Consider the following 26647-nt stretch of genomic DNA (forward strand, 5'->3'; position numbering starts at 1 on the left):
GTGGGTACTTTACAAGTGGGTTAGAGTTGGGAGTTAAAAGTAACATTGAAAAAGTGAGCTTTTAGCCTGGATATGCTTGTTACAAAACTGTATATCAGTAGGGTGCCATGGTTCCTACCTTAGTTGGTCAATTGTATATTGTTGGACTACAATTACCCCTGCTTCGGTTGGAAAGCTGTATTAGTAGAGGTCAAATGGTACATTCTTGATATGAGTAATGCATGATTATAGCATCTGGTCTGATCTATGTACATAACCTCCATTGTTTTGACATTCAAAATACTGAGTTACACAGTTTCAGTTTCTCTCTCCATCTGCTGGTGGTCAACAGACATAACTCGCAAGTCCAGGACTGGTCTTGTAGGACTAAAGGAAAGTAAATTATCCATAAACATTTCTTCCATCTCTTCTCTTCCCAACCCCTTCCATTCCTGTGCACCATGTATTGTATTGTATTTATTATATTTGATATATTGCTTGTACATGAGTATTAAGCAGTTTACAGAACTAAAATAGGGTAGTTCAATGTGCCTACTCTATCCAACTGGGACAGTCCTCCCTTTCTCTCCCCCCCCTTTTCCGTCCCTGTGTATCATCTCCCTATCTTTCCCTCACTTATGGTCTGACATCTGTCTTCCCCCCCTTTCCCCCTCCTATGGTCTGATCTTTATCCTCTCCTTCCTACAGTCTGGCATCTCTCTTCCCTCTTCCCCTCTCCTAGTCTGGAATCCCTCTCTGCTCCTTCCTATCCCTGGTCTGAGATCTCTCCTTCCCCCCTCCCCTTCCTGTGGACTATCATCTCTATCTGCCCCTTACCTTTCTTCCCCTGGTCTCCTGGCATCTTTCCTTCTCTTTCCTCCAGCATCTTTTACCTTCCCTATGCTATTCCACCTGCCCCCTCCCCCCTGCTGTGCTTGCTCACCATTCTTCCCAGTGGCACTGTTGTAACTCTTCAGGCCACCGGCAGGGTGAGTTAAGTAAATATTCTGCCTTCGGCGAAGCTTTCTCTGTTACTGTTTCCAGCCTTTGGGGGGGGGGGGGGGTAAAAAAGGAAGCCTATTGGGGGGGACAGGCAGCAGTAGCAGAGGAAGAGCTTCTGGGTCACCGAAGGCAGCGTGTTTACTCCACTCATGCTGGTGGCGGCTTGAAGAGTTAGAGCAGTGCTACTGGGAATAAGAATGGTGAACAAGCACCAGACCTCGCCAAGGGGGGTGGGGGGGACTGACTCTGGATAGGTGCCTGAACTGCCCAGAAGGTCTTCGCAGGCCTTACAATGAAGACCATTGCTCTTTATGTAATAAAATTGAAAATAATTCTGTCAGAGATTTATGCTTAAATGTCCTTTTGCTCCTTCCTATAGGAGAAGATTCTGATGCACAGATGGAGGTACCCATCCCTCTCCCTTCATGGGATTGAAGGGGCCTTCTCTGGATCTGGAGCTAAAACTGTGATTCCAAGGAAAGTAATCGGCAAGTTTTCAATCAGATTGGTGCCACATATGACCCCAGAGGTTGTTGAAAAACAGGTTTGTGGTGAATAATGCACCTTATTTGGCAAATGTTTGGTAGACTTTGGCAACAAACCCTTGGATTATAGCTAAGTATTGTTTTTCCATACCATGGAGGTGGTATTGGGGGATCTCAAGAGGACTATTGTGCAGTACTGGGATTAAGTTGCTTTCCCCATGCAAATGGCACAACATGTCTTAAGTAGCAATCTTATAGAAAAGCTACTACATAGATTTGCAACCTGCATAGTTTTAAAGGGGTAGGTTCAGGAAGTGTTTTTAGTCAAGCCTGGGCATAGGCATGTGTTTGTTTTTGGAGGAGTGATAGAGGGAGCAAAAGTTCTTACTGGCATTGAAAAATACCACAGGATTGCAAAACAGTTTTAACAATTACAGTATTTGGACATGACTTCTGAAATGGCTGTTCCAATTGCTAACTAAATGGGCTTTATAGAAAAGGCTCTGCACTTGGTGAGCAAGTATTTTGCAAATTGGGAATGTCCAGACTTTGATGCTCTTCTTTTGTTTTGGGGTCTCTTTGCATTGTCAACCCATACATTTGTATCTCTTTCATGTGGTGGTGCTTAAATTACATGGGTACAGACAGACCTGACAAAATCAGTCTGATTCAGATCTTTGCACATAATAGACCCAGTGCAATTCATTACATTGATGCTTAAAGATAGTGGCACCAATCAGGCATGTAAGTGCTATAAATTACACACAATCTGTGCCTAATTGGCAAATATTTGATCACTTTATTTCCAATCTTAGGTTCCTATGTTTACACTACTTTTTTTTTTTTTTTTTTGAGTATTCAGATCATTGATAAAGTGCTCCTCTGGAGTAGAGAATGACATGGGGAAAAAATTTGTCCTTGTTACCGCCCCGTCCTACCCCCCACTGTCCCCGCAGCATCCATACAAGCTTCAGTACTATAATATTTCGTTTATTCCTTCCTTATAAATCAAAGTTCTGGCTGCTGAACTAGAGAGAGATGTTCAGCTAGCAGGGCTTTTTTTATAAATTTTTATAAACACAACTAATATACTACTTTATCCTACAGCAAGAAAAGAAATATATATATATATTTTTTCTACCTTTGTTGTCTGGTTTCTACTTCCCTCATCTTCTCATTCAATTCCTTCCATCCACTGTCTTCTCTCTGTGTCTTCCATTTGCTCTGTTACTGTGCCTCTCCCTTCTCCCCCCCCCCCAGTAGCGTACCAAGGGGGGGACGGTCCGCCCCGGGTGCATGCCCTGAGGGGGTGCTCCCGGCCTTGGCGTTCAGTCCCCCCCCCCCCCCGAGGCCCGCTCGCCCCCCTGGCTTCCCCGCACCACCTACGAAGCAGCCTGCAGCCAGGGGGCGAGCAGTCCTTCGAGGTGGGCTGGGGCATCAGGCCTTTAGGGTGGGGCAGGCAGGCAGGCCTTCAAAGGGGGGACAGGCCTTCACGGGGGAGGGGTGCAGGCCTTCAGGGGTGGGATGCAGACCTTTAAGGGGGGACAGGCCTTCAGGGAGGGAGGCCATGGTGTAGAAATACACGGAGGGAATGGGGGGGTTCAAAGAGACATGCATATGCCGGACTTTGGGTGGGAAGAAATAATGGGTCTGAAAATAGAGAAGAGGGAGAGAGATGATGGACCATGGTTTTTAGAGAGAGAAGGACCAGAAAGGGAGAGAAGTTGGACACAAGGGATGGTGTGGAGGGGGGGATAGAGATACTGGATAGGAGGGTAGTTGGGAAAAGAAAGGGAGAGATGATGGACCCTGGGGTGGTGGGGAAGGAGGGAGAGATGCTGGATGAAAGGGTAGTTAAGAAAAGATGGATCTGTTGAGGGAGACAAAAAAAGGAAAGATGCCAGACCTCCTGGGGAGGGAAGGGAAACGGGGAGGACAGAGATGGCAGATGATGGTTAGCATGCAAGAAGAAGGAGACCCTGGCAAGCAAGTTATCAGCAACCAGAGCCTTGGACCAACAAGATTTGAAAAATAACCAGACAACAAAAGGTAGAAAAACTAATTTTATTTATTGTTTTGTGATTACAATATGTCAGATTTGAAATGTGTTTTCTGCCAGAGCTGGTGTTAGACCACAAACGTGAGCTAGGATTTAACAGAGAGAGGAAAAGTCCTTTTTGTTTCTTTATTTTACTTACACCACAGCGCCAGTGTGGTTAGGAGAAGCCAAAGGGGGGGGGGGGGTGAAAAAGCTATAAAATAAACCCACCAGGATGTTTGAAAAAAAACCAACAACATCCAATTGGGCAGGAAAGTTGAATTGAAAAACCAATTCAATAGGCTGAATCAAATCAAATTTTTTTTTTTTTTTTTTTCTTCTTGAATCGGGCAGCACTAGTTTGTGCTACTGTCTTAGACTTTAGGACCTGGGATTGGGGAGAGATGGCATCCTCAGTACTTTATAATGCAAGTGAAACGAGGATTTGGTCAGACTTTTGAAGGGTCTGCAGAAGAAAAATATTGTATAGGCCGGGGACATGAGACAGCAGGAAACGGGAACTTTTCTTCCTTCTATTTTTGTGAATGGCAAGGCTGAGGATGTCAGCGAGTTTAGTTAAAATATGTGCTTTATAAGAAAATATAGTAATGTGTTTTATAAAGTTTATAAGCATTGCTGGCCTACCCGGTGAGGTGTTCTAATGGTGGTGGTGGCGGCAGCTTGTCAATGTGTTGAGAGGAAGAGGTGGTCTGGGAAATTCTGCTGAGCAAACTCCGGGCCCATTTCCACCCCCCAGTTAGTCCACTCCACTCAACTGGTTCACACACTGAGTGGGTCTTTGGGTGTTGTGCCTGGATAGTTGTTTTGGGATCTCTTCCAGTGGTTTGTCAGTATCTCCTTGTGGTCCAAGGAAGGAAATTTTGTTAACCTTAGCATTGACCTTCAGAATATGTTTGTAACAGCGCTGCTTGTGTGGCATTAGGCTATGTAGTGATCGAAAGAAAAAAACAGACCTTTGCACATGTTTACACTATATGGTGGATGTATCAGGAGATTCACATTTCCTGCACAGCCCTTGTGAAGTTACCTTGTTCTTTCTGTATTTGACATCTAGCAAGGTCTCTGTTTGGAAGGAAAGATCTAAGCTTAAAAATGAAGTGGCCAGAAGTTATGGTAAAAGCAGATAGCGCTGCTGATTTTAAGAAAAGTTTGGACAAATTCCTGGAGGAAAAGTCCATAGTCTGTTATTAAGACATGGTGGAAGTGTCTGCTTGCCCTGGATCGGTAGCATGGAATGTTGCTACTCTTTGGGTTTTGACCAGGTACTAGTGACCTGGATTGATTATCATGAGAATGGGCTACTGGGCATGATGGACCATTGGTCTGACCCAGTTAGGCTATTCTTATGTTCTCATCTGTAGGGGCCTTTGTTTTCACTTCTTATTTTAATGTATTTTTTTTCTGAGAACTTATCAGTTTTTTAGAATGGGAACAAAAATGGAAGAGAATGTGTGGAATGGGGGGGGGGGGTTACTAATTTCTTCAGCTAAATAATGTGTGTGGAATGGGTTTTTTTTTTTACCTAATTTCTTCAGCTAAATAATTAAATCCATCTCAACCAGACATAGGAGAACTCACGCACCATTCACACACCCTCTATCCAAAATCGTCAAAAGAAAAAAAAAACTGTTCGACAACCTCCTAACACTCGACCCCCAACTCTACAACCTATTGTCCTCGACCACAAACTACAAAACCTTCAAAAAAGAAATAAAAACCCTTCTATTCAAAAAACACATAAAACCGAACACACACAATCAGAACTGTCCCAAGCATCACCTGCAACTGCTTCATATGTACTTCTGATGTCATGACAATTCAGACATAATTTATGTTATGTTTGGAATAATGGTTACATATATGAGGTTCAATAAAAGAAAATTTTCAGTGCCTGTTTCTATTATGACCATTTATTTTTCATGGTTATTACAAAAAATATTTTTTTACATGGGGGGGGGGGTGTCAAAAAATGATGGGCCCCGGGTGCCACATACCCTAGGTACACCACAATTGGTACACACAATTGGTCTGGCAACCATCTTCTTCCCTCCGCTTCCCCATAGTCTGGCATCTCTGTTTGTCTTCTCCCCTTCCAGTGTCTTCTCCCCACTCTTGTCATCCCCATTTCCCTTCAGCATCTTCTCCCCCACTCTGTTTTCCCCATTTCCCTCTCGCCATCTCACTGCCCTTCAGCCCCCCTCGCGTGGCCCCCTCCCTCCTTCCTACCTACCCGAATCTATCTATCTATCTATCTCCCCTTTACCTTTGCGGCGCGTTTTGAGTAACTTCTTCAAAGCCATCGGAGCCTGCGTGTGTGGGCAGAAGCTTCCACCCACACACGCACGCTACTGCTTGCAGACTCCGTCGACTTTATGAAGAAGTTACTCAAAACGCACCGTGAAGGTAAGGAGGGGGCCGCGCGCAATTGGTGACTGTGCACATTCCCTCCCTTAACTGCGGGGCCAAGGCTATTCACCGCTCCACAGGGCGGTGGATGGCCTTGTCCCCATACCAGCAATGAGCACTTCCCCCCCCCCCCCACACTGTTTTGGTGGGTTACCGTGTCATTCTCTACTATGGAGGTGTTGCACTTGGTCAGCTTTGTGGCATCTGATCTTCCATGACAATTGATTCTTGTTTCAAGTGTTGGCATCCTTCAGAGTTTCTGCACTGTATATTATACAGTTCATCAGAGAAAAAAACCCCAGAGTAGGATCCACTTATGTTCAATCATTTTTTCCCTTCTGGTTAACCTGCACTGTGATCATGTACTTGCAGTTTGCAGAATAGTTGCAATAGATATTCAAAATACATGCACATAAGTATTTTCAAATTATATTGCCAGATTAATAATCACATAGGAAAGACAAGGTTTCTATATGTCAAAAATATTTTGATTTCTCTCCAATCTCCTTCCTTCCCTGAGTTAAAAAGCAGTTTGCATTTCTGCAGAGATGTTTTTGTCGCACAATTATGCTAATTGTGTGGGGATTATGTATGTTTATAAAAATCACAATGTGTGTGTTTGTTTTGGAATTTTATTTTTCTTTTATTAATTGGCTTTTTGTTGCTGGATTATGTAGGTAAACGATTACTTAATGAGAAAATTTTCGGAGCTTCAGAGTCCCAACAAGTGCAAGGTACATCTGGGCCATGGTGGCAAACCCTGGGTATCTGACTTCAATCATCCTCACTACATGGCTGGAAGAAGAGCCATGAAAACAGGTAGAGTGATCTTATATTTTTGTTAAAAACTGAAAGAGAAAACAGCCACAGGTATTAAGAGTATAATGAAAAGCACATGTCCTTATGGATTTATTTGAGATATATATAAATTCTTTGTTTTTTCATTTGTATGGACCTTCAGATATCAACTGGACCATAAATAATGCCCAGCAATCTCTTGTCTTTATCAGTCCACTTTTATTGTTTATTTACTCAAAAATCTAAAATTCATTTAATTTCATACTTATTCTTAATTTCATAACTCCATAACTATTTCTTCATTGTATTTCATTTTAGTTTACTTCATTTCCTGACATGCATGTTTCAAACAACATTTTTCTTCAGGGTCAAGGGGAACTGAAAAATATACAAAACTTTTAAAATCCAACTCTCTTCTCAGTTTTTGCTTTTTAAAAAAATTCATTCAAACATTGCAAATGCTAGTGACCTCTCAAATGTAAAAACATTATACTCTGCTTAACATCATGCAAGCACTTTAGCTAAAAGTTGTTACTTCAGGGGTTTGTTTCAAAACGCACCTAGTTCAAGCCCAATCTTTTCAGATATTGTTTAGTTCAGACATAAGCTTATTCAAATGGAAATTTGCTAAGATGAAGAGTTGTCTCTTACCAATCGAGTATGTGCAGTCTTTCTTCAAACATGGCCGCATTTTGTAACCTACTAAAAATAAAGCAGCTGCAGGCTCCTCGTTTGAACGTCTGACGTCAGCCAGACGGCTGACCTATTGCTAGGCAACACATACTTCAGAACTAATGTTCAGATCGTGGAGAGCACTGCTAGCTCTACTGAATAAAGCTTGAAAATACAAAACAACTGCAGGCTCTTAGTTTGGACGTCAGTCAGTGGGCTAATCTGTTGCTAGGCAACCTATTCAGCCTATCAGCACTGACAGACCTATTTAGATAATAGAAAACCATTCTATTTCCTCATTGAGCCCTACTGGCTCTAATGATTTGAGCTGGAAAATCCATCTCTTTCATTGCCAAAGCTTTTTTGATATTACCACCCTCCCACCCAGCAGATATTGAATCAGTGATGCGTCATCTAATATCGGACCACAAATGTCCTGCTTGCTGCCAGTGTTTTACTAGCGGCGCTGTATCACGATCAGTACGCACCCTCTATTATGTTCATTCAGGCTGACTTTAATGGACTGAATTGTACGTCCCACATATATTTTCTCACAGGGACATTGAATGAGGTAGATCACATTTGTGGAGTCGCAGGTCGTTCTAGATGATGAAAACTACCTTTTTCCCGTTATACTCAACACATACCACTGACATCTGCCACATGTGTTATGTGTCCCCCTCATAACTCCCATATCTCGTTCCTTATATTTCACCATCTCACCTATATTCTTAGTGCGTTTATAGGAAAACAATGGCATCTCTGGAAAATCTGTTACGGCCATCTTAGCTACATACCAATGTTTTCGTATGATCTTATTAATTTTCTGGGAAAGGGGGGTGTATTTTTGAACAAAGAACATACCAGTATTTTCCCTTTCCTCATGGTAATTCAATAATAAATCACATTGGGTGCACCAGACAAAGAGGAGCACGCAGGGTCGATTTCCAAGATCAGAACCAAGGGACATACAGACCCCAAACATGTTCTCAAATAAAAGCAGCAGAATCCATGGTAATTAATATTTCTACATCTACATGTTCTTCACTGCAAATTGCTGTGTTAAACTTGGGTTTGGGTTTTGTCCCAACCCCTCACTATGACCCTTTTGAAACAAGACTGGCCATTTATCGTTTTTTACGGACTTTACAAATAAAAATTTTTTTGCTGAACATGCCTCTACAATAGATGATTCTATCATCACGTCCAAATCCCAATGGTGCCCGCCAGGCCCCTTCCACCCCTATATTACGACATTCAGAGATCTAGTATTGCAAGATATGGAGGTTATAGAAATACAGTATAGGAAGGGGTATAAAGCACAGTTATTTACCGTAACGGGTGTTATCCAGGGACAGCAGGCAGATATTCTCGACATGTGGGTGACGTCATCCACGGAGTCCCGTCGCAGACAGCTTTTCAAGCAACTTGATTGAATATCTCAAGTTTGCTAGCACTGCACCGTGCATGCGTGTGCCTTCCCGCTCAGCTAGAGGGCGCGTCTTCTCAACATAGTCCTCAGTTCAGATAGCTAGCAAAGAAGCCAATCCGGGGAGGTGGGAGGGTTGCGAGAATATCTGCCTGCTGTCCCTGGATAACACCTGTTACGGTAAGTAACTGTGCTTTATCCCAGGACAAGCAGGCACCATATTCGACATGTGGGTGACCTCCAAGCTAACCAGGATGGGATGGTGGGAAAGTTGGCAATTAGGAAAACAGATTACGCAAAACCAACAGGACAAACCTGCCATCGCTCCTGGAAAAAGTATCCAGACAGTAGTGAGAGGTGAATGTATGAACCGAGGACCAAGTGGCAGCCTTGCAGATCTCCTCTATAGGCGTGGACCCGAGGAAAGCGACAGACGCCACCATCATCACTCTGACTTTATGCCCCGTGACCCGACCCTGCAGCGGAAGACCAGCCTAAGCGTAGCAGAAGGAAATACAAGCAACCAACCAGTTGGACAAGGTCCGCTTGGAAACAGGACGGCCTAACCGATTGGGATCAAAAGATAGGAAGAGCTGAGGAGCCGTCCGATGAGACTGGGTGCGTTGGAGGTAAAAAGCCAACCCTCTTACAGGCAAGAGTGTGAAGCGCCACTTCACCAGGATGAGAGTGGGGCTTTGGAAAAAACGCCAGAAGAACAATGGATTGGTTGAGGTGAAAACCCGAAACCACCTTGGGCAAGAACTTGGGATGAGTACGAAGGACCACCTTGTCATGATGAAAGACTGTAAAAGGCGGGTCCGCAACCAGAGCTTGCAGCTCCCTGACTCTGCGAGCAGACGTGAGAACAACCAGGAACACCACCTTCCAAGTGAGGTACTTTAGATGAGTCTTATCAATGGGTTCAAAACGGAGGTTTCATCAATTGAGCCAGAACCACATTAAGATCCCAAACCACGGGAGGAGGTTTGAGTGGAGGATGAACATTAAAAAGGCCATTCATGAATTGAGAAACCACCGGATGGACGGAGAGCGATTTCCCATCAATCCTTCACTGTTCCCCTTATCCAGCAGCAGCCCTTCTCCCTTTGTTTTACCTCCCTCCTGCTAGAATATATTTCTGTGTCTTTATTTCTGTCTCCCTCCCTCCCACTATCTGTCTTTCTCCCTGCCCCCTATGCAGCAGCATTTCTGTCCCCCCCTGCAGATTTAAAAAGGTCTTACTTCACCACCCTGGCACCAAGGGAGGGAACCGGGCAGCCTTACCTCCATGGTAGAAATGGTGCTAGGGCAAGGGCAGAGTTGGGGTCGCCGCTGTGCGAGATTTGTCCCGATCCCTTCCTGAAGCTGGAGAGGGGTGGGAAAAGTTCACGATTGCCTCATTGCTCCGTACAGCTGCATGGCTGGAGTTACCCACCAGTGTTAGCCAGAAAGGTGGGAGGGGGAGGGGAGTTGAGGAGAGATGGGACTGGGCAATTTAAGTTAAACCTTTTTGCAAAACAGAGCACTGGGACTGTGGGATCCATCATTACACTCTTTCCTGCGAGTTTTCCCAAGTCACCCGGCTGCAGCTTTGTGAGCAAAGTGGGTCGAAGGCTTTAAGCCTTTATTCCAGCTTTTCAATTGATGGTTTGTACAGAGTGCATAAAATCTACCGTATATTATAACGGATAAAACAGAACGCTGAACCCTGTGGTAAGAGCAATAACGCAGTGCTGCTTTCCTCATTCCAGGAGGTCCAGGGAGGCATGGGGGAGGGGGGGTGGCGGATCCCTGCGCTGGTTCAGCTGCATCTGCTCGATCAGAAGGACCCCAGCACCAAGGTGACTATGGAGCTTACACAGAATTCTGTGTATCACCTTCCTAGCTTCATCTTTCTCTCCCTGTCTTCAATTGGGGCATTAGTATGCGGCTCAGACCAGGAAGGCCTGCCGCGGCCTGCAGCTGCCGCTTCGCACCGCCTTTTGCCTCAAGCCACCGCGGCAGCGGATAAAGAAACTTCGGCCGGTAGGGCCGTATTGTGAGGTGGAGAGCAGGGAGGCTTGTCTGGCGCGCATGTGCACTCGTGCCGCCACATCCCGACAGATCAGGGAACACGCGGCGCGAGTGCGCATGCGCGCTTAGCGTTTTATTATTATAGATAGGTTTGTCAGTGCTGATAGCATGAATAGGTTGCCTAGCAACAAATTAGCCCACTGACATCCAAACTAAGAGCCTGCAGTTGTTTTGTATTTTTCAGCTTTATTCATTAGTGCTCTCCACGATCTGAACATTAGTTCTGAAGTATGTGTTGTCTAGCAATAGGTCAGCCCTCTGGCTGATGAAAGACATTCAAACGAGGAGCCTGCAGCTGCTTTATTTTTAGTAGATTACAAACTGTGGCCATGTTTGAAGAAAGACTGCATGTATTTGATTGGTAAGAGACAACTCTTTATCTTAGCAAATTTCCATTTGAATAAACTTATATCTGAACTAAACTATATCTGAAAAGGTTGGGCTTGAACTAGGTGCGTTTTGAAACAAACCCCTAAAGTAACAACATTTAGATAAAGTGCTTGCATGATGTTAAGCAGAGTATAATGTTTTTACATTTGAGAGGTCCCTAGCGTTTGCAATGTTTGAATGAATTTTTTAAAAAAAGCAAAACTGAGAAGAGTTGGATTTTAAGTTTTGTATATTTTTCAGTTCCACTTCAATCCTAAAGAAAAACGTTGTTTGAAACATGCATGTCAGGAAATGAAATACAATGAAGAAATAGTTATGGAGTTATGAAATTAAGAATAAGTATGAAATTAAATGAATTTTAGAGTTTTGAGTAAATAAACAATAAAGTGGACTGATGAAGACAAGAGATTGCTGAGCATTAGTTATGGTCCAGTTGATATCCAAAGGTCCATATAAATGAAAAAACAGAATTAATATATAGTGAAGTGTATGTTAGTATTAAACCAATAATCTCTTCACAGTGTATATGGAGTCGCAATATGTAAACAGGCACCATATAGCTTTATAAGATTAGAGATTTAAAAAGAGTACAGAGAATAGTTAGTGTTTTAGAGAGGAATGCTTATGGATTTATTGTTTTTCTTTCTCTTCTACAGTGTTTAATGTTGAACCAGACTTAACAAGAGAAGGTGGAAGTATTCCTGTAACTCTGACTTTCCAGGAGGCAACAGGCAAAAATGTCATGCTACTCCCTGTAGGGGCTGCAGATGATGGTGCTCATTCCCAAAATGAAAAACTTAACAGGTAAGTTTGAGGCTCTCTTCTTGTACCCTATGTGAGACATGATAGCCACAATGCTTTCATTTGTTGTTGGTTTTTTTTTTTTTTTTTTAATAATTTTTTATTCATTTTCAAATTTAACAACAAGTGCACAAAATGTAATTCAACAAGTTATTACACAATAGCACTTTGATATCTACTACATAAAAATCTAATGATACATTTAACCCCCCTACCTCCCAACCTTCATCTATATTTTCAATCAGAATATACACATATTATATAACATATTGTAACATATTATGTAAGATTGTTCCCAACACCCTCCCCCCTTTGATGTGCCAAAAGAAGAAGAGAAGTGATGATGTCAATGGCCCCCATATTTTTATAAATTTAGTATAAGTCTCTCTTTGTATTGCTATTGCTCGTTCCATTTTAAATATATGACATAATGTATTCCACCAAAATGTATAACTTAAGGTTTTTGTGATTCTTTCAATTGTTGGTTATATGTTGAATGGCAACCCCTGTCATGCTTTCATTTGTATTAATTAATGTGGTGCCAAAGCATGGGTTATTAGGTCACTTGTCTATCTCAGCATTATGTGGTGTTCTAAATTCTTCTGGATGTCTATTAGAAATGCATCCATATCTCATATTAAGACACAGAATAGCCAAATTGCGCATGATCTATTTTTATAAAAGGCCCAGTGATAATGTAGAATGCTTTTATTAATGTCCTGGCTTGTGGCATGTTCTAAAGTATGTTTGTTTGGGTTTTGTTTTTTTTTTAGGGGGGGGTTTCCAGCTGTGGTTTGGGGTTTGGTTTTTTTCTTTTCTTTTCATGGACTAGTTCTTGCAGTCACAAATCCAAATGTGCCTGGAAATAAACAGTTTTTTAGAGAGCATTAAATAGTTGCTAAAACGACTGCATTTAGCTTTCTGATATTTTATGACTTTTTCTTTCAGATCTAATTACATCCAAGGTATGAAGCTGCTGGGTGCATACTTATATGAAGTGTCTAAGTTACAGGATTAACTGGACTACTGCAAGAAAGTTTTTTTCATGTCTCTAGCAGGCTACTGAACTCTGTGTACACTGCTTGTGACATACATCAAGAAAATAGAAGGCTATGTTTCTAGTGTAAGAAAATTCCACTCTGCATTCCATGCACACAACAGTTGTTGAATAAAAGCAGATGCATACAACTTTGGGATGTGGACAGAAGACTTTTGGGGATTTTAGTTACATGGCATATAATTCATTTGTATGCAAGCCCCTCATACCAACAGTCTGAAACTTTAGGTGGCATAACACTTTACTAGTCCCACTTTTTGTCTGGCTTGGATTTCTTTTAATAACTTTACAAATTTTATCATACTTATGATTGTGCCACAACATCCACAAACTACAGAACACACGAGTCCTTTTTGCTGTGCATACAGCAGTAGAGAAGATCATAAATATAGCAAGTCTGATATTTTATAATGATTTAAATGGCCAGGAGCTTGCCTATATAGGGGCCAACTGGGCATATCAGCAGCACTTTACTAGACCACTGAAAACGTCCAGTTAGTGCCCAACACAAAACCAGCTATTTTTGAGTGTTCGGGGGGCAGAGTTGGCATTTGGCTATTTAAATGCCAATCTTAGCACTTAATTAGCCAAGGCAACAGCATAAGTCTGTCCTGAATATTGCACTTTTAACAACTTTTAACTTTTGCTGCTCCTGTACACCCAGAAATTCAGTGCTTAAGCCCAAGTGTGTCCAGCACTGAGCTTAAGCATTGAATTTCTGGAGCTAACGCCACCAGTGATCAGAACACTGAATGTCATCTGCAGTTGACAGAATGCTGATCGATGCCAGCTAAATATTGAGCCCTGCTAATTTAGGGACCCCCATTTTTTTTTAAACTAAAGCTTAGCATGTGATAATGGACCATGAGTATCGGCATGTGCTAAGTGCCATATAGTCCATAAATATAAAATAGGGGCTACAGCGGTTTAATGTGTGCTTGTCTATTAGTACATGCTATTTTTTTTTGGTAAAAGGGCTCTTTATTTGTCTTGACTTAGCGCTGCTTTTTAACATTAAAATAAAAAGCAGCTCTTATAGGATGGGAGTTCGAGTTGAGCATAGATAAAAAATGCCACATCAGCTGTCTGGATTATTGAAAACCACATGATGGAATAAATCTAATCAAATACAAATTTATTATTCGCACTATACAAGTTTCAAGTTTATAAAAAAATTTTTATACTGCTTATTCAAATTTTTTAGGCGGTGTATAGAAATAATAAGAGATATCTTTAAAAGAAGCAAAACAAATTAAAGTTAAAATATTATACAAAACAAGGTTAGTTTTAGTAGACATTTACAAAAAACACATATACTAACTACACACAATTGGGAAAGAAGGACTGAACTACGCTACCAAAAAGGTTCAAGGCAATTTACATTCAAAGAACATGAAGAGTAAGTATGTATGACTTCCCCTCCCCAGTAGATAGGTTCCAATTCTATCCCTAGTTAAAAATGTATAGTTGCTGTTCAAACAGCTGGCGTAGCAACTCATGTAAGATGGGAAAGGGCTGCCTACATCTCTTTTTATTGACAGATATGGCTTCTGTTATGCACAGATTAACACTACTTTAAATATTCTCATCGTACGCTGGTAGACCCAAAATCTAAGAAGAAAGAATTTGGTCTCTGAATAAGGGTCTGTTTCTAGCAAGACTGTCTGTTTACAGGAGAAAGTAAATCTTTACACTGTCCAGTTCCACAGTGCCTTTAGATCCTCTACAAAGACCTAAAGTAAATGCCCAGATGTAGCCTCACAGCAAAAATTAAAGATTTGACAGTTGACTGGGCTGCATATCTAGTAGATAATTCCAGGTCAAAATTTTCTCTTGAAATTCTCAGCAACATCTCCATTCTCCAAACAGTTAAGAGGTTGATATTCAAAAGCATTTATTAAATCAGTAGTGGTATTGCATGCAAAAAATACATGCATCAAAATCTACAGTGGTTGTATTTATAACTCTGGCCATTTCATTCACAAAAATTTGAGGAGTGACTTGGTGTGGACTGAATTCAGAATAAATACTTTGAGGGCAATTCCATAATTGAATATACATGTATTTACATGCACCATTCATGCATAAGTGCTAAGATAATTAGAGTTTAATGCACTACATGCTATTCTATGAACAAGTCCATTGGTATATTAGTGTTTAAATGCAAGGGGGCACGTTTGTCTGATTTACATGTGTAACTTACAAATTATATGTACAGCCCTCTAATTCCTTATGGGGGTTTTCTTTGCAGAACCTGAAAACATAAGAGATAGATGATATCAAAGGTTCTACCAACTTAATTACCAAGGATAGAGAACTAGGTTTCCTCTGCTGGAGACCTCTCGATGCAGAAATGTAGCCAGGACTGGAACACAATTACTGTATAAAGGGTGACAAAGGCTGAAAAGCCTAGAAGCCTTCCTACATTATGAACTAGCCACCTTTGTTTAATAGGATTATCCTATGTGCATGGTTGATGTGCCATTTATTCACCTGACTTTTCTCCCTAATACCGGTACTTCATGCTGCTCGTTCATAGAGATGTTGGGGCCTAGTTCTATTGCATCCTATATCACAATTTGAATATTTCTACCTATTCTCATGGGAGTGCAAAAATTGCATGAAGTCTATTTTTGTGCTCATATGCTTAGCTAAACACTGGCTTCACAGCAGCAGTAATATCTAGCTTTTTAACCCTTTAATTGGCAGATGGTGAAACGGATACTTTACATAACTTTATTCAGAATGAGAGCACCAGTGCCAAGTAGCAGGCATTTGGAGATGCAGATCTCCAAAAAAACCATAGAAACCACATGCTTCTGAGGAACAATGCCAAATAAAGGGTTAAACTCAAACTCTGCTTCTTTGTGTTTTTCCCTGTTTCATAAAGGAGTTTATTCTAAAAGCTTAGTTTGTATTTTTGTCACAACCCAGTTTTATAAAACCAATATTTACATGTATATACCTGCATTATGAGTAAACCTTACACAAACAAAAAAGCAAACACAAACCTAAAGGTTTGTAAAAAAACAAAACAAAACCAATTCTTGTGTGGGAGTCACCCCCTTCCCCTTTCTTCCCTGGTGTTTTTATTTCTCCCTCCACTTTGCAAATAAAAATAAGGACTCAGACTTCTGTTAATTAGCAGAATGTATATGTGTAGGTTTGTAAAATGGCAGGTTTGTACATGTAATTGGAAGAGTAGCCTAGTGGTTGAGAGAGAGAGAGAGAGAAGCTGGCTTCAACTATCGCTGCTGCTCCGCTTTGTGATCATGAGTAAGCCACACTATCCTCCTAGGTCTCGGAGATAAACTTAGGTAAGATTTAGCAACAATAGGTATTTTCCTAGCCCCAGTGGGCTTCCACTCTAACTACACATAGTTGGCACTTTTTGTTAAAAGTGTGGACTACCAAATTACATTTGTAAATGTGAGTACTTACAATGTATGTTTGTGTTTCTTTGTAAAAAAAAACCGCTGTTTCACACTAGTAGGATAAACCAAAACAGAGTGGAAAAATAGGTTCTGGATGCCACATGTAACATTTAAGTGACCCGGCAAATGTGTGCTGTCGTGTGCCTTCCCGTTTGTGCTCTGAGGGGGGGAATCCCCCCACTACACTCATGCTCTCATGGTGGGGGGGGGGGGGGGTACTTGTTGGTGCATGTATTTGAAAAAGTGCAATTGTCCTGTGCGCTATTTATGGTGTACCAAAATAAAGTATAAAAATATATAAAACATAATGACACGGTCCCAAATAGGGGACTGAAACTGAGTGTCCTTGATATAGGATCTAAAGTGATGAACTGGATTAAAAATTGGTTAAGTAGAAGGAGACAAAAGGAAGGAGTAAATGGAGTTTTGCTCCATGGAAAGGACGATGAGAGTGGAGCGCCACAGGAATTTGTCCTTGGGCCAGCTCTTTTAACATCTTTGCGAGTGATATTGCAGAAGGAGTGTCCGATAAACTTTGTCTTTTTGCAGATGATATTAAATTAATGAGAGTAGAGGAATGTGTGGCGTAGTGGTTAAAGCTACAGCCTCAGCATCCTGGGGTTGTAGGTTCAAACCCATGCTGCTCCTTGTGACCCTGGGCAAATCACTTAATCCCCCCCCCCATTGCCCCAGGTACATTAGGTAGATTGTGAGCCCACCGGGACAGACAGGGAAAAATGCTTGAGTACCTGAATAAATTAATGTAAACCATTGTGAGCTCCCTTGGGAGAACGGTATAGAAAATTGAAAAAATAAAGATACCTCAGATGGTATGGATAATATGATCTAGCAAAACTTGAGCAATGTTCCAGAAATTGGCAACTAATATTTAATGCTAAAGAAAGCAGGGTCATGCACTTGGGCTGTAAAAATCCAAGGGAACACTATAGTATAGGGAGCAAAGTACTTCTGTCTATGAAAGAAGAGTGGGACTTCATCAAAGTATTCTACCAAATTTGTGGAAAGCATCAAACAGACCAATTATTAAAGATTACAAAATCAGCCCAGATGACAAATCAAACTACAGGCCCATAGCCAATATTTCATTTTTGGCAAAAGTAACAGAAAAAATGGTATTTACTCAAATCTCAGAATTCATAGAAAAAACAAACATTCTACACCCTAACCAGACAGGCTTTAGACAACATCACTCGCCGCAGCATTCATTAATAGGTATGTCAATGGTTATTCACTACCACAGGGGTCCCCACTATCCCCACTACTCTTCAATGTTTATATAGCTTCACTAGGTACACAGCTGACCCAACGAGGCATAAAAGTATTCAGTTACGCAGACGACTTCACAATCATTATCCCGTTTACTTCATCTCCCTCTGAAATCACCCCCACAGCAACTGAAGCGCTAATCACGATGGAACAATGGACCTCAGAGTTCAAATTGAAGCTCAATCCGGAGAAAACCAAACTCTTCATAGCCTCGCCACACGCACATAAAACGACAAAATCACTACACATAAACAATCTCAACTACCCCATCCAACCGACGATGAAGATCCTGGGAGTAGTACTGGACCAGAGCCTGACCATGAAAGACCACATAGACTCCCTAATCAAAAGAGAGATCTTCACTCTCTGGAAACTTAGGTCCATCAAGGCGTACTTCCACACTTCAGCTTTCAGAATTCTAGTACAATCCTTAATACTAGGCCAACTGGATTACTGCAACATCACCCATCTGACAATCACCCAGAAGCAAATACAAAGACTACAACTGATACAAAATACAGCAGTCAGGATGATTTTCGGACTGAAGAAGTCCGACCACATAACCCCTTCCTACAGACTCCTACATTGGCTGCCGATGGCGGCACGCACGAAGTTCAAGCTAGGATGTCTCTGCTTCAAGGTATTAAACGGACTAGCCCCTAAATACATTACAGACCTCTTCTCATTCCCAACCAATAGACATGAAAGAAAAACACACCTGAAATTTGTCTCCCCTTCGGCCAAAGGGTGCAAATATAAGAAATACCACCAACAACTGCTATCGTACCAAGCAGCCACATGGGGTAAAGACTTAGAAAAACTAATTGCACACACAAACAACTATGGAGAATTTAGGAAACAACTAAAAACCTACCTATTCTTAAAATACCTAGACAACGAACAAGGACATCAGCCCTCGTAACACCATCACAAACCTGATCTTGTAAACTGTTAACCCTAACCCCTAATCACCAACTATGAACACTCCATTCAATTCATGGAATATTTCTAATTCTCTGTAAGCAGCATGGCACTTCTTGGCCTTGCAGCACACAAACTGTTGTCACTATTACTAATGTTGATACTATCAGATGTACACTGCAATAATTCGTTGTATGTACAGCTTCTATCTATTGTATTTACTGTTTCCCTTTATTGTAAACCGCCTAGAAGTCGCAAGATTGTTGGCGGTATATAAGAATAAAGTTATTATTATTATTATTATCTGGATCACAAGTCTGTTCTTTTAATATCCCTTGATCTTTCGTCAGCATTTGACACCGTGGATTATAACCTCCTTGGATGACTCAAAGCTAAAGGTATCACTGATCAGGTCTTGGCCTGGTTTCATTCGTATTTTACCAGTCGCTCTTCAACAGTTTCATTTAATAATACTATTTCAGAAAACCTCACCACTAATTTTGGAACCCTCAATGATCTTTTCTTTCAATCCTCTTGTTTAACATCTTTCTCACTCCCTTGATGACCCTCTGCCAGTCTATAGGATTTAGTGCATTTGCCTATGCAGAAGACATCCAGCTCCTTCATCCTCTTGATCCTGAGAACCCCGCAGAAATTCAATCCATCAATGCAAAACTCAGTCAAATTCACCTCTGGTTTGATATAAATCGCCTAGCGCTTAATGTTAATAAAACTAACATAATGCTTTTTCCTTAGCAAGAAGGAACTAATCTTGCTCCTATTACATTGGTAGGCATCACTCTCCAAACAGTTACTGGGGGTCATCTTCGACCAGAAACTATTTTTTCATGAACATATTAGCAGTGTAGTCAAATCCACATTCTTCAGACTACGACAAATCTGTTCAATATCAAAATGGTTAGAACCCAAATCTCTTAATATATTAACCCATTCATTGGTCATTTCTAGAATTGACTAATGCCTTGTTCACAGGAATTCCCCTGAAAGAAGTTAGACACTTACAGCTTATTCAAAACGCCTCAATTAAACTCATATGGAAAGCAAATAAATTTGACCATGTCTCACCACTCCTCAAGAAATCTCATTGGCTCCTGGTGGTCCATCAAATAACTTACACGATCTGCCTACTAAGTCTTAAATCAATACTTTATAAAACTCCTGCCTTTATTGACTGAGTCTTAATACCCTATACTACCCGGCCACTTAGATCTAACAACCAACATCTGCTGGTCGTTCCCTCATTTAAATCCATTAACACTCAGAGGCATCCCCCCCCAGGGGTGTGTATATTAGAGAGCTGCACGGGAACGGGGACCCGCGAGGATCCCATGGGGATGCCCCCTAGGGTCGCGGGGATCCCATGGGGACGCCCCCTAGGGTCGCAGGGATCCCGTGGGGACGCCTCCGAGGGTGGCGGGGTTCCTGCGGGGCTAGATGTATTCAGCCGCGAGGCTCGTCTCCCTACCTGCCCTCAGCCCTGCCGCACACAGCCGAACGGAAGTCTTCCTGATGTCAGCGCTGACGTCAGAGGGAGGGCTTAAGCAAAGCCCTCCCTCCCTCCGACGTCAGCGCTGACATCGTGAAGACTTCCGTTCGTGTGCTGCGGCAGGGCAGGCAGGGAAAAGGCATTGGTACAAGGTGGGGGGCGGTCCCAGGGCGGGTGCAGCTCAGCCAGCCATGTCTCCCGACCGACCGACAATAGGCCCGGTCCGTCAAACCTCCCTGCCCTGTAGCCGCGAATCTAAATTACTTTCTTACAGCAGCTTCAATACTCCAGCTGCTGTAAGAAGGTAATTTAGATTCGCGGCTACAAGGCAGGGAGGTTTGTTGGATCGGGCCTGTTCTGTTGTCAGTCGGGCGGGTAAGAGCCACAAAGGTAAGGGGCAGGGAGGGAGAAAGGGAGGAAAGGTGGAGAGGAAAAGGCGCTTAAGGTAAAACTGAGGGGGGAGAAGGAGCTGAAAGCACTGGGGAAGACAAAGGGGTGGAGAAGGACGCTGAAAGCACATGGGGAAGACAAAGGGGTGGAGAAGGACGCTGAAAGGACATGGGAAAGACGGGGGGGAGGACACTGAAAGGACATGGGAAAGACAGAGGGGGGAGAAGGATGCTGAAAGGACATGGGAAGACAGGGGGGGAGGACACTGAAAGCACATGTGGAAGACAGAGGGGGGAGAAGGATGCTGACAGAACATGGGGAAGATGGGGGGAGGACGCTGAAAGGAAATGGGGAAGAGAGAGTGGGGAGAAGACGCTGGCAGGGAAGAAGACAGAGATGCCAGACTATGGGGGGAGCGGAGGGGAGAAAATGGGCGCCGGATCAATTTGGAAGGGGGGAGAAAGGGAGAGGCAGCTTTTGACTTGACCTTTTGACTTGACCTTTCTGCAGCTTTTGACACAGTTGATCATAATCTTTTATTGAATAGATTACAATCCATAGGCATCTCTGAGCAGGTCCTTCATTGGTTTAGATCCTACTTTGACAATCGTACCTCTATAGTTTCCTTTAATGATTCCACTTCTTCGAGTTTTTCTGTCTCCTATGGCATTCCACAAGGTTCTATTCTGTCTCCTCTCCTGTTTAATATTTTTCTTTCCCCTCTTATGACTCTTTGTCAATCTATTGGCTTCTCAGTATTTGCTTATGCTGATGACATACAACTTTTACATCCTCTCGACCCTAACAGTCCATCAGAAATTGCTGCTATCAATGAGAAACTTAATCAGATTCATCTATGGCTTAACAATAATAGATTGTCTTTAAACATTAATAAAACTAACACTTTACTTTTCCCCTGGAAAGATAATCATAAAATTGCGGTTCCCATTAATATCCAAGGGATTGCGCTCAAACAAATAAACAAGATTCGGATTTTAGGTGTCATCCTAGATGAAAATCTAACCTATCATGACCACGTCAGCCACGTGGTTAAGGCCACTTTTTATAGATTACGTCAAATACGATCTATCTCAAAATTCCTATGTCCTAAATCTTTAAATATACTAATTCATTCAATGATTATCTCTAAAATTGACTATTGTAATGCTTTATTCAAGGGAATGGCTCAAAAAGAAATTAGAAGATTGCAGATTATCCAAAATGCTTCCATCAAATTAATTATGGGGGCCAAGAAGTTCGATCATGTCTCTCCATTACTCCAAAAGACACATTGGCTCCCAGTTGCACACCGAATCTTATATAAATTATCCTTACTCACTTTTAAATCGCTACTATACAAAACCCCCTTTTATTTACAAAGTTTTAATTCTATATACTTCTCCTAAAATTTTAAGATCCAATGAACAGCTTTTATTAGTCATTCCCACTCTTAAAACCATAAATACTCGAAGACAATACATTTTTACTGTTACGGCACCACAGATATGGAATTCACTTCCACTTTATTTAAGAGAGGAGAAGAATCTGGATAAATTCAAGAGCCAACTTAAGAGCTTTCTTTTTAAAGATGCTTTCAATATCTAATTGAAACGCTAATTGCTCTTTCTATCTGCTCTCTATTTTACCTTTTTATGTATTTTATTTCCAATAATTTTATGTTTTTCCCACTCCTTTTGCATTTTACCTTAATTGTTCTCTCTTTCCTATCATAAATTGTATTTCTTTCCCTTCTACCCCATTGTTTCCTTGTTATAGTTTTAATTACCTTGTTTTAATTTGTCTGTTTTTAATGATTTTTATATTGTTGTTTTTGTTTACCTCGTATTTTTTGTATATTTTAGAAATTTATGTTATTATTTGTACATCGCTTAGTAATTGTGATAGGCGATTAATCAAATAACTAATAAACTTGAACTTGAGTAACAGAGCAAATGGAAGACGCAGAGAGAAGAGAGACAGTGGATGGAAGGAATTGAATGAGAACATGAGGAAAGCAGAAACCAGGCAATAAAGGTAGGGAAAAAATTCTTTTTTTTTTTTTTTTTGCTTCAGGATAAAGTAGTATATTAGTTGTGTTGATAAAAATTTATAAACATTAGAAGCTCTGGTAGAAACCCGTTTACAAAGTATGTATTCTTCCCAATTAATAAAGTCTTTTTGCTTATTTGTAAATGGGGTTCTACCAGAGCCTTTAATTCAGTAGCATAATTAAATGAAATAACTATTTCTGTAGTTTATAGGGACAGGTAGGGACAGAGGAGATTCCTCGCGGGGACGGAGGGGATTCCTCACGGGGACGGGGGGATTTCTCACGGGGATGGGTGGGGACAGAGGGATTCCTCGCGGGGACGGGTGGGATTTCTGTCCCCGCGCAACTCTCTAGTGTATAATAATAATAATAATAACTTTATTTTTGTATACCGCCATACCCAGGGAGTTCTAGGCGGTTCACATCAATTAAACAAAACTTAATAAGAAATTACAATAAACTATCTTTACAAGTAAAGAAGGTATTGGAACAAAATTAACAAGAAAATTACAATTGATCATGGTTACAGTTGATCATAATTACAGGCAATGAGGTGATAAAGGCATGCGAGGGGGGGGGGAATGAGTAGGTCATTGGAGTTAGTGAGATGGGGGAGATCTAAAAGAGGGGGGAGGGGACCGGGCGAGTTGGGTCGTTTGAGGGAGGGGCGAGAGAAATGGAAGAGATTGGATTAGGGATATTGAGCGTGGAATAAATGCGTTTTGAGTGTTTTTCGAAAATCAAGGTAGGAGTGGGCCTTGAGCAGAATTTGGGCTAGCCAAGTGTTCTGTTTGGCTGCCTGGAAGGCGAAGGTTTTGTCGAAGAACCTTTTGAGGTGACAAAGTTTTAGGGAGGGGAAGGCGAAAAGATTGATTCTGCGGGAGTTCTTTTTGTTGCAGTTCAGGATAAAATGAGGGGTGAGGTAGCTCGGAGATAGCCCAAAGACAGTTTTGTAACAGAAGCACGCGAACTTGAATAGGATTCTAGATTCAAGGGGTAGCCAATGTAGTTTGTGGTAAAAAGGGGTGATGTGGTCCCATTTGTTTAAGCCAAATATAAGGCGAACGGCGGTGTTCTGGATAAGTTTCAGTCTCCTGATGGTATATCTGAGGGTTGCTCACCAGTGGCGATGGGAGGGAGTGGGCATCACTCCTGCCAATCTTCAATTTAGGTTTTGGTTTTTTTAATTTGTGAATATATTCTGCGCATGTGCTGATCTCTATCACAAGGGATCGTCCCATGCAAATTTTGCAATCCTCATTTGCATGTGCAGTTAATGTGCCTTTTTAAAATCATTACAATAGTGACTGTGATAGTGGCCTGTTGGCTTTTACCGTGAACATTAGAGAACTTCCCCTCAGTCCTATACTGTTACCCTCTGTTGGGACTGGGATGGGTACGGCGTGGAGCAGGATGGGGGCAGCTGCTGATTTTTTATCTTTCAACAAGATGGCAACCTTAGGTGTATCATTCAAGTAGCTGGTAGAGATCTCCGAGCCTCATCAACTGAAGACATCTGTAGTCTGTCAAAACCCCATTTAAAAAATGTGGCAGTCAGGGATGCTGCAGGCGCACTCAATTCTCATGCCTATTCAATTCATGCATGAGAACTTAGCATAGCTCATGGGGCTGGTATCAGTGGCTCAGAGTACTGCTTTCAACTGCTACATTTTTACATGGGTTGGTGGGCTGTGGATCTTTGTTAGTTAGGGTATTCGAGGGCGAGAGGGAGGAGGAGAGGAAAAGCATGTCCACCCAACCTACCCACTGTCTCATCCAAAAATTGCCTTCTGGCTGGTATTTCCCACTAGAAATTCCTAACGTTATTTTTGTCTCGGCTTCTAGCCAAGAAGCTAAATCAGTAGTTACTTCCAACCACCAAAAGTTATTTCTCCCATTTCAGTTATATTAAATACACGAAAAATAAAACTTAAATGTTTCATAGACTGAAGCCGAAAAACACTACCAATAGAATAATCGCTTCTACAAACTAAGCATTCATCTCGTGCGAAATATTTCTTATGGGTGAACAGACTACGATAAAACAAAGGACTCTTACAATTTGTGGAGTCTCCGCGCGCTACCCCTACAGCCAATCATATCTATAGCCACTGGCGCACGAAATATATGTCATTGAAGATGTTCTTCCCACCCCCCCACCTTTTGCTTCCTTTATTTCTTCCGTCTCTGTTTAGAGGACGTTACGCGCCTCGTTTTCAGAGTGACGCAGGGAGAGGCTTCTACGGCAGGCCACTTGTGACTAAGCTCATCGCTGGCGGACGCGGAGGCTTTTTTCCTTGTGGTGAGTGATATCTTGCGGGAGGTGCACCTGGGTGCTTCAGCTCATGATCTGTGGGGATAGGTAGCTGTTCGCTGTTGCGCGTGGGGGCGCCCGGTAGGGATTTCCTGTGAGGATATACCGTAGCCCGCCCTGTGACGCGCTTTGGCCTTTTTGAGCCTCTGCGTTGCCGTCGTTTTAGTGTGTTTCTTTTGGAAGGGGAGGAGGGTTGCTCTGGGGCTCTGGAGTCCTGTTACACGGCCGAGCGGTGATTGGTTGCGGAGAAGTTCGAAGACCACATTGGAGTGTCCGCGATTGGTTTCCGAGGGTGAGACTCTGTTCCCCCACCTCACCCCGGAAACTTCGCTACAGTTAAATCGCTGTGTCAGCGGGAGCGCGAGGATAGGGCGGTGGAAGCTTCGCGTGTAAAGTTTTGTTGGTTCTTACGGCGGCTATTACTCAGAACCTCAGGGAGAGGGTGGCTGTTTCTCTGATTTCTCCTCCGGTTTGGGGCACGGAAACAGATCATGCTGCTAGTGACACACATCCTTTCCACCACATTTGGGAGGATGGCAGTTGCCACAGAGTTTCTTGGATCTTCCTCGTTGTAGCTTTATAGCGAGTGCATAGGCTAGTGCTGGGCTGCTGGTAAATTACCTTAGCTTATCCTTAAGCAGGGAGCTGGCTATTTTAACTTTAACTATTTTATTTTTTTGCAAAGTTTAGCTATTGGATATAAAAGAGCAATAATTGTTTAATTGAGAACTTCAAGCATGAAAACACGTGAAAAATGTTTTTTTAAATATTAAAGCTGCCCCTTTTGCATGGTAGTGTGATTTGAAGGGCCTCTCCGCTCCCTCTACTGCAAGTTAAGGGTCGATCTCATCTCCTCTCATACCAGATCACTCTGGGTGTGGGGGAGGTAAAGAGCAGGAGAAATCCCCACTCACTCTTGGTGTCTGCCACTGTTTAAAATGGCACTGCTAGAGTACCAGGCCCTGTAATTCAAGCACTTCATCTCTTTAGATCTTAAATGCTGCTGTGCAAAATGGACGTTTGGTTGACATCTCATTAATACCAAATGTAAATAAACTTCTAAAGCTGGCTTTGTGTGAAAGTTTATTACTGTACTACAGCTTGACCTTTTGCAAAGTCACCTTTTACTTTGGCTCCTGAAACCCAAAGATTGATGATTAGCATTATTGCTCTGAAGTGGCTCATTCAAAGTTTCTAGGTATTAGGGGAGCACCATGGAATCGATAATCAGCATTTTTAATGTGGCATGTATTTGTATGAGGATTAGGTTTCCTTTTCTACCTGCTCAAGAGCTTATACTAAACTAAACCTTGAACTTATATACCACATCTTCTCTATAAATATAGAGCTTGACATGGTTTACAAAAATTAAAAGGGAAGTACAGTGGGAGAGTTGGCGGTAAGGAGAAGCGAACATTTACATTTTTGAAAATACCCAAGTTTTCAGGTTTTATACTAGTGATACCCCCTAGTTTTTTCCATTTTTCAAAACTATTTTATTTCAATCTGCCATGAACTCTTTTTGAGCACTGGTGGAATATAAATTTCATGTAATGTAATGACCACACCAGTAAAAAAAAAAAAATATTTTAA

General features: G+C 41.9%; 2 protein-coding genes and 1 long non-coding RNA gene across 6 annotated transcripts in view; 2 read left to right on the forward strand and 1 right to left on the reverse strand.

The window, feature by feature from the left end:
• The window catches only part of CNDP2 (carnosine dipeptidase 2), a 71401-nt gene extending 56003 nt beyond the window's left edge, over positions 1 to 15398 (forward strand). Inside the window, exons 8-11 of the mRNA XM_033934319.1 lie at positions 1361 to 1525; positions 6609 to 6750; positions 11950 to 12097; positions 13043 to 15398. Coding sequence (XP_033790210.1) covers positions 1361 to 1525; positions 6609 to 6750; positions 11950 to 12097; positions 13043 to 13112 — 525 coding nt within the window. The 3' untranslated portion in view covers positions 13113 to 15398. The remainder of the gene's footprint in view (positions 1 to 1360; positions 1526 to 6608; positions 6751 to 11949; positions 12098 to 13042) is intronic.
• Positions 1 to 24988, reverse strand: part of LOC117355571 — a 43904-nt gene extending 18916 nt beyond the window's left edge. The window contains exons 1-2 of the long non-coding RNA XR_004538401.1: positions 24800 to 24988; positions 15355 to 15405 (exon numbers count right to left, since the gene is read on the reverse strand). This is a non-coding gene — a long non-coding RNA (uncharacterized LOC117355571). The remainder of the gene's footprint in view (positions 1 to 15354; positions 15406 to 24799) is intronic.
• The window catches only part of ZNF407 (zinc finger protein 407), a 1075359-nt gene continuing 1073622 nt past the window's right edge, over positions 24911 to 26647 (forward strand). For 3 of the 4 annotated variants that reach the window (XM_033934315.1, XM_033934317.1, XM_033934318.1), the window contains exon 1: positions 24911 to 25042. The gene's annotated coding sequence lies outside the window, so the exon portion shown is untranslated. The remainder of the gene's footprint in view (positions 25043 to 26647) is intronic. The other variant, XM_033934316.1, reaches the window with a different exon arrangement.

Source organism: Geotrypetes seraphini, chromosome 2, assembly GCF_902459505.1.
Source record: "Geotrypetes seraphini chromosome 2, aGeoSer1.1, whole genome shotgun sequence".
Taxonomy (NCBI): Eukaryota; Metazoa; Chordata; class Amphibia; order Gymnophiona; family Dermophiidae; genus Geotrypetes; species Geotrypetes seraphini.